Below are 15,097 nucleotides of genomic sequence, written 5' to 3' on the forward strand. Positions count from 1 at the left end.
TCTGCCTTTTACTCAACGCTCTCAAGGGCTTTTGTGTGTTTTTGAAATCTGCGCGTGCGTGTGTGTTTCTTGTGTAAGGTAGTTGCGTTTGACGGTTATTGGCATTTTCCTCAAAAACAGCACAAAATAGGGCTAGAAAAGAGCCATTTAAAAATGTGAGACTTGCCTGAATACAGTTTAAAATCTTGATTTGTGTGGTTTTGTTGTTTTATAGCAATCGACTGTAATTTAAGTATTCATGATAGTTTCATTAACCATAATAAACTTTGAGTTAGTCTGTGCCTCTCCTGCATCAAACGTAACTTCTATTATCATTTCTTTTTCTGCAGTCACCATTCCAAAACCTCTTCCTGCACCATCCTCCTCCTCAAACTCCAAACCAATACGGCGCTCCATGCCGCCTCCATACCGGCTGCCGACACCTCTTCCCCAGCTCCCTGTGAGGAAGGGCATCAGGGGGCGTCGACCGAAGAGCGAGACCATTGCGCTGCTGAAAGCGCTGGCAGCTTCCACCGCTTCCCAGGATGCAGAAGCACCAGAGAGTGCCGCACCTCAAACCACGCCAGTCTCTGAGCTCACACCACGGCCGTATAAGAAGAGGGGACCCAAACCTGGCAGCAAGGTAACTCTAGAGAAGATTTGAGTGTATTTAATAAAGACAGAGTGTGTAATTCGTGAAAAGCTGTAGTTGAATGTGTATTTATTTATATTTCTCAGAGAAAGCCCAGATTTCTCCAGAGCCCCATGTCTATAGCAGCGACTTCAGAATCCAGAGTGCCCACGACACAGATGCCCAGCGATGGGCACTCTCCTCTGGGCTCCCCCTCATCTGTGGTTTCAACCGGTAATTGAATGTGTTCACTCACAAATACAACTTTTAATATTCTGCATACCAGCGAACAGGGTTATCAGATCTTCGTCAACATATAATCTGAGAATATAAACACACTAATTAGACTATATAACCAGAATAATAACTATATGTAACCACAAAAATCTGACTATATCTGCAATAATCAGACTACATAACTGCATTATCACAATAAACAGACTTTATAACCACAATAATCTGATTATATAGCCACAATAATAACACTAGCTGTACTACTCAGCCCATATAACCACATTAATTCAACTATATATCCACACTAATAAGATGACAATAATCTGACTATATAACCTCAACAATCAGACTATATATCCACAATAATTAGACTGCATAACCACAATAATCAGACTACATAACCTCAGCATCTTACTATATACCACAATTATCAGACTATATAACCTCAACAATCAGACCATATATCCACTATAATCAGATGACAATGATCAGACAATATAACTACAATAATCAGACTACATAACCTCAGTATCTGACTATATACAACAATAAGCAGACTACATAACCTCAGTATCTGACTATATACAACAATAATCAGACTACATAACCTCAGTATCTGACTATATACAACAATAATCAGACTACATAACCTCAGTATCTGACTATATACAACAATAATCAGACTACATAACCTCAGTATCCGACTATATACAACAATAATCAGACTATATAACCTCAGTATCTGACTATATACCACAATAATCAGACTACATAACCTCAGTATCTGACTATATACAACAATAATCAGACTATATAACCTCAGTATCTGACTATATACAACAATAATCAGACTATATAACCTCAGTATCTGACTATATACAACAATAATCAGACTATATAACCTCAGTATCTGACTATATACAACAATAATCAGACTATATAACCTCAGTATCTGACTATATACAACAATAATCAGACTATATAACCTCAGTATCTGACTATATACAACAATAATCAGACTACATAACCTCAGTATCTGACTATATACCACAATAATCAGACTATATATCCTCAGTATCTGACTATATACAACAATAATCAAACTATATAACCTCAGTATCCAACTATATACCACAATAATCAGACTACATAACCTCAGTATCTGACTATATACAACAATAATCAAACTATATAACCTCAGTGTCCAACTATATACCACAATATTCAGACTACATAACCTCAGTATCTGACTATATACCACAATAATCAGACTATATAACCTCAGTATCTGACTATATACCACAATAATCAGACTACATAACCTCAGTATCTGACTATATACCACAATAATCAGACTACATAACCTCAGTATCTGACTATATACCACAATAATCAGACTACATAACCTCAGTATCTGACTATATACCACAATAATCAGACTACATAACCTCAGTATCTGACTATATACCACAATAATCAGACTACATAACCTCAGTATCTGACTATATACCACAATAATCAGACTACATAACCTCAGTATCTGACTATATACCACAATAATCAGACTATATAACCTCAGTATCTGACTATATACCACAATAAGCAGACTACATAACCTCAGTATCTGACTATATACAACAATAATCAGACTATATAACCTCAGTATCTGACTATATACCACAATAAGCAGACTACATAACCTCAGTATCTGACTATATACAACAATAATCAGACTATATAACCTCAGTATCTGACTATATACCACAATAATCAGACTACATAACCTCAGTATCTGACTATATACAACAATAATCAGACTATATAACCTCAGTATCTGACTATATACAACAATAATCAGACTATATAACCTCAGTATCTGACTATATACAACAATAATCAGACTATATAACCTCAGTATCTGACTATATACCACAATAATCAGACTACATAACCTCAGTATCTGACTATACAACAATAATCAGACTACATAACCTCAGTATCTGACTATATACCACAATAATCAGACTACATAACCTCAGTATCTGACTATATACAACAATAATCAGACTATATAACCTCAGTATCTGACTATATACAACAATAATCAGACTATATAACCTCAGTATCTGACTATATACCACAATAATCAGACTACATAACCTCAGTATCTGACTATATACAACAATAATCAGACTATATAACCTCAGTATCTGACTATATACCACAATAAGCAGACTACATAACCTCAGTATCTGACTATATACAACAATAATCAGACTATATAACCTCAGTATCTGACTATATACCACAATAATCAGACTACATAACCTCAGTATCTGACTATATACAACAATAATCTGACTATATAACCTCAGTATATGACTATATACAACAATAATCAGACTATATAACCTCAGTATCTGACTATATACCACAATAATCAGACTATATAACCTCAGTATCTGACTATATACCACAATAATCAGACTATATAACCTCAGTATCTGACTATATACAACAATAATCTGACTACATAACCTCAGTATCTGACTATATACTACAATAATCAGACTACATAACCTCAGTATCTGACTATATACCACAATAATCAGACTACATAGCAATACTAATTTGAATATATAACCATAATGATCAGACTACATAACCACAATAATCTGGCTATATAACCTCAATAATCTGGCTATGTGGCCACAATAATCAGACTATATAATCACAATAATCAGACTGTATAGCAATACTAATCTGAATATATAACAACAATAATCAGACTATATAATCATAACAATCAGACTACATAACCACAATAATCAGAATATATAATCACAACAATCAGACTACATAACCACAATAATCAGACTATATAATCACAATAATCAGACTGTATAGCAATACTAATCTGAATATATAACAACAATAATCAGACTATATAATCATAACAATCAGACTACATAACCACAATAATCAGAATATATAATCACAACAATCAGACTACATAACCACAATAATCAGACTATATAATCACAATAATCAGACTGTATAGCAATACTAATCTGAATATATAACCACAATTATCAGACTATATAATCACAACAATCAGACTACATAACCACAATAATCAGAATATATAATCACAACAATCAGACTACATAACCACAATAATCAGACTATATAATCACAATAATCAGACTGTATAGCAATACTAATCTGAATATATAACCACAATAATCAGACTATATAATCACAACAATCAGACTACATAACCACAATAATCAGACTATATAATCACAATAATCAGACTGTATAGCAATACTAATCTGAATATATAACCACAATTATCAGACTATATAATCACAACAATCAGACTACATAACCACAATAATCAGAATATATAATCACAACAATCAGACTACATAACCACAATAATCAGACTATATAATCACAATAATCAGACTGTATAGCAATACTAATCTGAATATATAACCACAATTATCAGACTATATAATCACAACAATCAGACTACATAACCACAATAATCAGAATATATAATCACAACAATCAGACTACATAACCACAATAATCAGACTATATAATCACAATAATCAGACTGTATAGCAATACTAATCTGAATATATAACCACAATTATCAGACTATATAATCACAACAATCAGACTACATAACCACAATAATCAGAATATATAATCACAACAATCAGACTACATAACCACAATAATCAGACTATATAATCACAATAATCAGACTGTATAGCAATACTAATCTGAATATATAACCACAATTATCAGACTATATAATCACAACAATCAGACTACATAACCACAATAATCAGAATATATAATCACAACAATCAGACTACATAACCACAATAATCAGACTATATAATCACAATAATCAGACTGTATAGCAATACTAATCTGAATATATAACCACAATAATCAGACTATATAATCACAACAATCAGACTACATAACCACAATAATCAGAATATATAGAAATACTCATCTGAATATATAACATAATGATCAGATTACATAACCACAATAATACATAACCACAATAATCTGACTGTGCACTATACGACCACAGTAGGCATATTAAATAACAATATCAGTCCAACTGATAATCCTACATAATCCAAATAGTCAGACTACATTGTTTAAACAGACTGCTCATCGCTTTACACACAATTCTAACTGTATCATGTCACTGTCATACTAAGAAAAACAATGTTCTGTTTGGATTCCTTTTAAGAATGTGGGATGTGTTTCTCCACAGTATTGTTTATACATGCATGTCTCTGTCTATCCCTCCATCAGTGTGTGTTTATGTGAACAAACACGGGAACTGCGGGCCTCATCTGGACCGTAAGCAAGTTCAAAGGCTGCCGGATCATTTCGGACCAGAGGCCGTGAATCTGGTTCTGCAGCAGACGGTCCAGGCATGTCTAGACTGTGCATACCAGCCCAAAGTGCTTCTGGGATGCCTGCAGAGTCAATGTGGCGGCGGAGAGGTGGTCAGAGGTACATATTTAAAGTGATAGTCCACCACAAAAGGAAAATTCTGTCATCGTTTACTCACCCTCATTTTGTTCCAAACCCATATGTCTTTCTTTCCTAAAATGATTACAAACTTTTTTTTTATTATTACATATGATTTTATTAACACTTTGTGGTGAAGTTGTTAAACAGTGTCACCACTGTAGCTCACTGTACAAACTATGTACGAACTAATCAGCCACAATTCAGTTTAACCAGCCACTAAATGCATTAATAGAGTGGTACACCATGAATATTTAAATGAAGTCATTGTCATTCTTGTCAATGCAAATGCACCTCATTTCTATGTTAATTAAACGTTTTATAGAATGTGTCTTATTAACTAAATTGCCCGCCGCAATTAATTCTACGCTGCTTTGAAATTTAGATCATACCAGCAGTAATTTATCAAGCCATGAAGAGTGTTTGCGCCTTGCAGGTTGTGTTCATTTCTGGGGTGTGTTTGCAGCGTTATCTTAGATAAAGTGCTTTTAGTGTGCAGAATTTGTTCTTTGTGAATTCCCCCCGCTGTGTTGTAATTTTATTGTTATTGCTCTCTCTTCAGTCCGAACAGATGGCGGGACGCGGTTGGTGAAGCTTCCGTCTGCGTCCAGTGCCGCGTTCGTGTTGCGTTTTCTGGAGCTGGTGTGTCGACACCTGCAGTGTGATAATCTGTTCAGCAGTCAACCGTTCAGTCCACACAACACATACGACCGTGCTAAATCAGGTACACAGACACCAAACATCATGGCTCTGTTCCGAAACCTAGTGAGCTGCCTGTGAAGTGTGGTCTTGTTTGTGAATAGTTAAAAGAAAGATTTGTAAGTTTGTTTGTAAATTAAAGAGGAGCTGTTGTCCTTTGTTTGTCTATTTAAGAGTTTTTGTTGTTATTTGTGTAGGTAAAAAGGAAATGTTGTTGTTTATATGCTTGTTTGTTTGTGTAGGTAAATAAATGTTGTTTGTTTGTGTTGTTAAAGAGGAGCTTTTTTGTTTTTTTGAGTAGTTACAGAGGAGATGTTGTTGTTTGTGTTCTTATAGTAAAAAAAATGTGTTTGTGTAGTTAAAGAGCTGTTGTTTTGTGGTTAAAGATAAGCTATTCTTTGTGTTTTGTAGTTAAAGAGAGCCGTTGTTGTTGCCTGTTTGTTTGTTTGTTTGTTTGTTTGTTTGTTTGTTAGTTAGTTAAAGATGAACTGTTGTTGTTGGTTTGTGTAGTTAAATAATAGGTGTTGTTTGTGTAGTTAGATAAGCTTTTGTTTGTTTGTATATTTAAATAGTTGTTGTTTTTTGTGTAGTTAAAGAGGAACTGTTTGTTTGTTTTGTTTGTAAAGTTAAATATGAGCTGTTGTTGTTTGTTTTTGTAGTCAGAGGAACTGTTTGTTTGTTTTCTTTGTAAAGTTAAATATAAGCTGTTGTTGTTTGTTTTGTATAGTTAAAGAGGAGCTGTTGTTTGTTTGTTTTTGTTTGTAAAGTAAAATGGGAGCTGTGGTTGTTTGTTTGTTTTTGTAGTTAGAGGAACTGTTTGTTTTGTTTGTAAAGTTAAAGAGGAGCTGTTGTTTGTTTGTTTGTGTTTGTATAGTTAAATGGGTGCTGTTGTTGTTTGTGTAGTTAAAGAGGAACTGTTTGTTTGTTTTGTAAAGTTAAAGAGGAGCTGTGTTTTGTTTGTTGTTGTTTGTGTAGTTAAAGAGGAGCTGTGTTTTGTTTGTTTTGTTTGTAAAGTTAAATATGAGCTGTTGTTGTTTGTTTTTATAGTTAAAGAGGAGCTGTTGTTTGTTTGTTTATGTTTGTATAGTTAAATGGGAGCTGTTGTTTTTTGTGTAGTTAAAGAGGAACTGTTTGTTTGTTTTATTTGTATAGTTAAATGGGAGTTGTTGTTGTTTGTTTGTTTTTGTAGTTAAAGAGGAGCTGTTGTCAGAATCGTCGTCTCTGAACAGAGGTGTGAAACGGATCTCCAGAGATTCTCCTCCGTATTGCGCTCCTCTCTCCCCAAAACTCCTTCACACAGACACACACCCATCAGAAGGTACTCAAACAGTGTGTGTGTGTGTGTGTGTGTGTGTGTGTGTGTGTGTGTGTGTGTGTGTGTGCGCGTGCGTGCGTGCGTGCACTGTCACATACAGTGTTCCACTCAATATATTTTTCATTCTTGAACAGGTCTGCCTAAATTAATGCATTACTTTTAAGCTTAATTAAACATGTTTTAAGGATTATTCCAGGTTAAATAAACTTGATTTTGAATTGCACCTCAGTTAGGAAAAATGAAGTGTACAGTTCTGCTATAACAATCAATGTCTAAGGGGTGAAGACACAGGACTGTGAAAAAAAATATGAATTTGTCATAATGTTTCAATAGTATAACTCAAGTAACTCTTGAGAAGTGCAAAATGAGATTTTGATTTGATTAGGTAAAATTAATTAAAAATTCATTTATAATAGAATGACCGCCCTATTATAGTTCACTTTTATAGTTATTTAATTATAAAGAGAAAAATAATGTGTGTGTGTGTGTGTGTGTGTGTGTGTGTGTGTGTGTGTGTGTGTGTGTGAGAAGCGGAGACTCTTCCTCCCGAGGAGAATGGCTTACTGAAGGAACAGCGCTTCATGGACTCCGCCTCCAACTCAATGACGCCCCGCCCACAGACCTCGAGAAGCACCTCAGACTATCCGTCGCCACTCAACAGCCCGTATTACCATGGCAACGGCCCACCCCTGCGACGACAGGCCTCCAACCCCCCCACACAGACACACAGACGAGTGGAGGGTGTGTATCTGTACATCTAGATTTTGAGTTTTGAAAGCTACAGTTTGTCATATACTACATAAAGCTTTTATATTTCAAAAGAGCAAGAAAAATAATGTACATTAAATGATTCCTTTAAGGCCTTCAGGTTTCTGTAACACTCATATTGAAGTCTCAGATCTTAAAAAAGGCCTGCAGGAGATCATCAAAGACAGACAGAGAAAACTCTATTATAGTAATCACATTAGCTGTGCTGTAAATTAAATCTCTCTCTCTCTCTCTCTGTATTTAGCAGCCAGCTCTACCACAGGTCCTGAGGCTGCGGCAGTTCGTGACACTCCCAGAACCCCCGGTCGGAGTCCCTCGTCCTGGTCTATAGAGGAAGTGATGCAGTTTGTGCGAGACGCTGATCCAACAGCTCTGGCTCCACACGCAGATCTCTTCCGAAAACATGTGAGTGATATACTGTCCGACTTTCACACACTCGCTGCTCGCTTTATTTCTAACTCTAAATCAAATGTAGTTCTTGTACAGCAACATGTATCATGTGTTTAGACTGACTCAAGTTCATCTTTCTACAAACACAGATACTGTCTGGACAAATTCACATCTGTGTCTACACACACAGACTAAATAAACATAGCAATGCTACTAAATTAACTACTTTTTTCAGTAGCGTCATAGTAGCTCAGCGGTTGTCAGTGTAGCTTTTCCAGTAACAAGCAGTGGTGTAGTGTAATAGTAAGCATCTAATAGAGTCTTGATTAATCCAATAAAATCCTATAAAAGAGGCAGGATGAAAACACGATTTGAAAACCTGAGAGCTTATTTAAAATTATTTAGTAACACACTAGAGTCCGGCCAATATGGGATTTTTGAGACTGATTATATATACTGATTTATATTTTAGAGGGGGGAAATTCACAGACTACCGATATGTTAATAGTTATAGCCCCGATATGATTATGCAAAGGTACTCAGAAGGTTGCTTTCTTAAATATTTGACATTATTATTATTATACATTGTCCACAAACTCTAGACATGAACACTGAGGAAATAAAGAATACATAAAAAAGACAATAAATAGCTAAATAAACATCTGTACAGTTTAATATCAGCCAAATGCTGACTTTATTAATATTGCCAGTCAATTAGAGGCAGGATGAAGCATTTACACCTGCCGAGTCAAGCGGTGTTACACCATATAGTACAATTATACATATATACAATATCAGGGGAAGCTTTTAAATATTACATTTTATAAATGCAACGACTGGAATTGTTTGGTTGAAGGAGGTACCAAACTGCAAATCCAACAAAACAGTTTGGTGAATACATGTTTACACGTTAGCTTCCACTCAACTGACAATGTATGAAAATGGTTAGCTAGTTAGCGATAAGGGAGTAAAAGATGGACGTTGTTTATTTACTTTCCAGAATTGCGTCTCACCAACTAGGTAACAACGTAGCATGAAATCAACACTCAACAGACACAATCCACCACCGCACCGTTGTCTGCTGACCTGCTAAAGATGCTCTGATGTTTACCTTTCAATCTGCTACATAATTGACTGCACTGACATACTATAGCTGGCTAACAGCAAACAGACGTGATAAACATGAGTGACATGGTTGTCAGGGACAGGGTTAATGTTATATTAGTTATCCTGAAAAGGGAACATTATGGAGTCATTGTTTATTAACTTTCCAGCTTGTATTTTACAAACTAGTTAGCAGCTTACCGAGAAGACACCGCTTAACTCCACACTGTCTGCAGAACCACTGTCAGCTCAACTCTGCAAACAATGGAGCCGGAGCGCGCGCTGCTGGACGAACTATATTATGACACCAATTCTAAAGCATTGTTTTCTGCATTATATGTTCTGGAAATGTGTCATATCTGCACATATCGGTAAACATATATGCCGATACCGATATATCGGTGAAATGCTAATATCGGCCGATAATATCATTCGGGCACTATAACACACTTTGTACAAATTCTGTGAATTTAAATGCACAATCCAGAAATAATATTAGCCTCAATACGTAGAAGGTTTGGCACTCCTAAGAACATGTAATATTGCATTTTTATTCTTTCTCATTCTCACGTAAATGCGGATAAATCACCATAAATTAATGACCATGATTTGTTTTGTAACCATAATTTCAATTAGTTAAAATGCATCTGATCACTCTGCACAATAATCTATAAACGATGTGAATCAACACCACAACAACCGAAGCAGAAAACTTTGCAAACACAAACTGTATTTTACTGCCAATACTTTTGGCCACGGCTGTACATTTAAAAAACATAATACTTGAGCAAAAAAGGTAAGTGGCAAAATATCGGTATCGGCCTATTGTTTTTGTTTAAATCAGTATCATTTCGGCTAAACATTTCACATCAGTGCATCCCTAGTTTCTTGGGAGAGTGATTCACTGCATCATTCACAGTCCATCATGAGAGTGGGCAGTCGCTGCAGGGCCCTTCTGGCATGCTGTTTTTGCCGCGATTCTCTGATTGGTTGATCTCTCTTTAGGATTCTAGGTAGTGTAGTTCTTCACCAGGAATTTCGCTATTAAATGTGATTTATTTTTTTAAGCAAAGTTGAAATTAAATGGTTTCAACAGAAGCATACACCATCAATTAACAACCTATGAGCTCACGGTAGGTCTGTCTATACGGTTTTATAAGTTATCATTAATAATCGATGCCCTGTGGAGAAAATGAATGGGAGTTTTACTTCCAGAACCAGACTCAATTATCATCTCGTAAATAGAAATGGTAATTTAGCATTTTTAGTCTTCTATGTACAATTGTCCTTAAGTATGTGTACTATCCATTTGAAGTTGCTGTTGTTCTATGTTCTTTCGGTTTTTGTGTTTAACTACGGTAAATGTGGTCAAACGCTCACGTTCCCTCTCTGTCTGTAGGAGATAGATGGGAAAGCTCTGATGTTACTGCGGAGTGACATGGTGATGAAGTACATGGGGCTGAAACTCGGACCGGCGCTCAAACTCTGTCATCACATCGAGAGACTGAAACAAGGCAAACAGTGAAGACGCAAACCTTACTGGATTAGACGAAGAATCTAACCTCCATACCAACACACGCTGCATACAGACGCACATCGGAGGGGCTGATGGGAAACGGGCGATTCAACTGATCAGAGGGCTTCGGAACACACTAAACCACTGGATTTTCTCTCCATAAACACACACACTATCTCTCAAGGTTTATATTCGTTTTATCCATTACCAGAGTCGACCGATGCTTTGAGGGACGTTTGTGCAACGCTCTGGGAATGTTTTCACGAGACTATTTCACCCCTGAGATCGTCAACTGGATAGGAAGTCCAGAGCGCAGGAGTGTTGAAGCGTCTGAGTCAGTATCGCCTTAAAGATGTGGACGCTTCACGGGGCGATTGTCTCATCGATGGTGGTCATGTGCGATATTTATCTCTCTACCTCCCTGTGATTTCATCATGCCAGTCCGCACCTGTTGTGGCCGTTGTTTCTGGAAAAACTGAAAGCCTCTGAAAATATTCTGGGTTTTTGTTTGTTTTTTAAATATCTTCAAGTCTCATTTTGAACCCTGAGAAATGCGTTTGTGTATTTAGGTCACATAATGGTGTCACGAATTTACAGAGGACAAAACATTTAGCAGTTGACGTGAAATTATACGTCATGTTGTTCAACGGTTGGATTGTGTAAACCAATGGAAAGGGCTTGAGGGATTTTTGGTCAAAGAGGAAGGAACTGAATGTAAGCGGGTGAATCCTTTGTGACTTTGTTTTCAGTCCGCAAAACCTTGTCAGAAAGACGTTTAAGTTGACTTCTTTTAAGCGTGTCATGCTCCCCATCATGCTAGTAACTCAAAGCCAATGAAAATATTTTTGTAATTAACATTTCAACGTCAGCCATGTGTTCAAGTCAAGTCTAATGGGGAAAATATGAGGGTACCACACCCTATATAGGTGAATCTCAACATGCATTTCCCCTAAAAACCCGTAACACTTTACAATAAGGTTGTATTCGTTAGGATTAGTTAACTACATTAGATTTACAGCATTTATTAATCTTGTTTAATGTTAATTTTAACATATACTAATACATTTTGTTTAATTAAAAGTTGCATATGTTAACATTAGTTTATGCATTATGAACTAACATGAACTAATACTAATTATCGGCAACATACTTTTATTCTACAAACTTGTTTTAGGGTTTTTACCGAATCCCTAAACCAAGACAAAAATGATCAATTGTAACTCCTCCTAGAGCTTTTAAGCTACATCCACCAAACTTGGCACAGACCTTCGGACTGTTCTGACACAGGTTGCTGTGTATTTTCTAACTGATCGGAATTACGGTTTTCCCATAACAGATAATGGAATCCCCCAAATCCCATAGACTTACATTAACACAATGTTCCAATGTCTCCAACAATCTCTGTTAGGCATGTTCAACCTGTAAACTTCAAACTCTAAAAATGAAACATCAAAGTAAGTCTTGACCAACTTCACTTATCTAGATAACAATTGTATTTCCATAAATTAAATAATATATTATACCATTGTTAGTCCATGATACCTAATGCATTGACTAATTGTAACAAATGGAGCCTAACTGTAAAATGTTACCAAAAAACATAGTTTTTGTAGCACCCACCCACCCCCCATTCTCATGTGATATATCTAAATGATCTACAGTGCAAGAAAAAGTATGTGAACCCTTTGGAATTATCTGGTTTTCTGCATGAATTGGTCATAAAATGTGATCTCGTCATGTTTATTGATTATGTGATCATCAAAGTCACAATGTGCTTAATATAACAACTCACAAACAATTATAATCTTTCATTTATATCGAACACGTCCCATTAATAATTCAAAGTGCTGTGAAAAGGTAAGTGAACCCTTGGATTTAATAACTGGTCGATCCTTCTTTGGCAGCAATAACCTCAATCAAGCACTCCTGATAGATGCGGATTAGACCTGCACAACGTTCAGAAGAAATATTGGACCGTTCTTCTGTACAGAACTGCTTCAGCTCAGCCATATTCTTAGGATGTCTGGTGTGAACGGCTCTCTTGAGGTCATTCCACAGCATCTCTATTGGGTTCATGTCTGGGCTCTGACTGGGACACTCCAAAAGGTGGATTGTCTTTTTTGAATCCATTCTGTAGTGGATTTACTTCGATGTTTCGGGTCATTGTCCTGCTGCATCACCCAACTTCTACTGAACTTCAGCTGGCACACAGACACCCTGACATTATCCTGTAGTCTTGATAAACTTGAGAATTAATTATTCCCTCGACGATGGCAAGCAGTCCATGCCCTGAATCAGCAAAGCAGCCTCAAATCATGATGCTCCCTCCACCGTGCTTCACCGTTGGGATGATGTTTTCATGTTGGTATGCGGTGCCCTTTTTATGCCACACAGAGTGCTGCGTGTTCTTCCCGAACAACTCAACCTTAGATTCATCAGTCCACAAAACATAAGTAGTGTTGTGGAGTATCAAGGTTGTTTTTGTTGGAAAGCAGCGGCTTCCTTCATGGTGTCCTGCCATGAACACTATGCCTGTTTAATGTTTCCGTATAGTAGACTCCTGAACAGAGATGTTAACCAGATCCTTTGAGTCACCTTGGCTGGACGGCCACTTCTATTGAGAGTAGCCACAGAACTGCCAGGTTTGCCATCTCCTGACCCTAATTAGCTTTTTTTGTTGTCTTTAGCCTAGGGATTCACTTAATAAATGGGATGTGTTCAATAAATACATGAAAGATTATAATTGTTTGTGAGTTGTTAGCTTAAGCACGTTGTGTTCGTCTATACTTGTGACTTTGATGATGATGAGATCACATTCGATAGAAAACCAGCTAATTCCAAAGGGTTCACATACTTTTTCTTGCCACTGTAAATTATATTATATTTTAATAAATTATAATAAATAAATCTGGTTTATAACTGTATGTATAACTAATGTATAATCCATTGTTAGTCCATGATACCAAATACATTGTGATATATCATCACGCTAATGAGAATGGGGCGAGGTGTCATAAATATGCTTAATTTTGATGAAAATGTCACAGTGCAAAAAAATATTAATGTCCTAGATTGTCGTTTTGCATTTTTTAATTCTTTCTTTTGATTTGAGGGTGAAAACTGAAATGCTCTTGACTGGTTTTAAGAGATTCACACATAGGTCAAGTCCTGAAACAAGTAATTCACAGCACAAATGTTTAGTGCAGGTTTCATTTGAACAGGATGACACGTCAGATTCTCTCCTAACCATTTGAATCATGTCTTTCATAGTGTTAAATAACTAATAGCAGAATCTCTGTTCATGTGCTGTCTTTGTCGTCTATCGCTTTTTATTTTCCCGCCCTTCAGTTTTTTCCCCAACTCTCTTGAGTTTGGTCTTCAAGTGTCCCGAGTATCAATGTTCCAGAACGTTCTGAGGAGTTCAGAGATCACTTTAAGTTGGCATAAACTTTAAGCGTGTTGCAAAGTCAGAGTTAAATCATTGTACGCCGATAACCTGTTAAACACCCATTTCAGTTACAGAACAGTGTTCGAGAGACATGGAGAGATGGGGAAACCGTTTGTGGTTCAGTAATTATGTCTAACCCTGTTCAATTCAATAACAATTAAATGCTATAAAAAATGTCTCTGAACTATTACAGAAATGTCACTAAAATGGTGAACGTTTGGTTTAATATGAACGCCAGTGAAAATGGTCCACTTCCTCTTGAAGTGTGTGTGACAGTTTGTAATTCACAAGTCTTCAGTGATGTAATATGGGTTTAACCATAAAACTCAGCTACAGCAATGTACATTTTTGTAGAGAAGAAATATTTTAAGCTAAACATGCTGTATACGGAGGCGGGAGATGTGCGAATGCATTTCGGTCTTGTCGTTGAATATACCC

At 36.3% G+C, this 15,097-nt stretch overlaps 1 protein-coding gene across 2 annotated transcripts in view; it reads left to right on the top strand.

The window, feature by feature from the left end:
* LOC127618734 (sex comb on midleg-like protein 2) overlaps window positions 1–11,225 on the top strand; it is a 37,840-nt gene extending 26,615 nt beyond the window's left edge. The window contains exons 8-15 of one of the 2 annotated variants that reach the window (XM_052091351.1): window positions 330–622; window positions 718–844; window positions 5,198–5,401; window positions 5,982–6,143; window positions 7,308–7,436; window positions 7,965–8,174; window positions 8,446–8,606; window positions 11,095–11,225. In XM_052091351.1, coding sequence (XP_051947311.1) covers window positions 330–622; window positions 718–844; window positions 5,198–5,401; window positions 5,982–6,143; window positions 7,308–7,436; window positions 7,965–8,174; window positions 8,446–8,606; window positions 11,095–11,220 — 1,412 coding nt within the window. In that variant the 3' untranslated portion in view covers window positions 11,221–11,225. The remainder of the gene's footprint in view (window positions 1–329; window positions 623–717; window positions 845–5,197; window positions 5,402–5,981; window positions 6,144–7,307; window positions 7,437–7,964; window positions 8,175–8,445; window positions 8,607–11,094) is intronic. The other variant, XM_052091352.1, reaches the window with a different exon arrangement.
* Window positions 11,226–15,097: the final 3,872 nt, after the last annotated feature.

This window comes from Xyrauchen texanus, chromosome 25 (assembly GCF_025860055.1).
Source record: "Xyrauchen texanus isolate HMW12.3.18 chromosome 25, RBS_HiC_50CHRs, whole genome shotgun sequence".
Taxonomy (NCBI): domain Eukaryota; kingdom Metazoa; phylum Chordata; class Actinopteri; order Cypriniformes; family Catostomidae; genus Xyrauchen; species Xyrauchen texanus.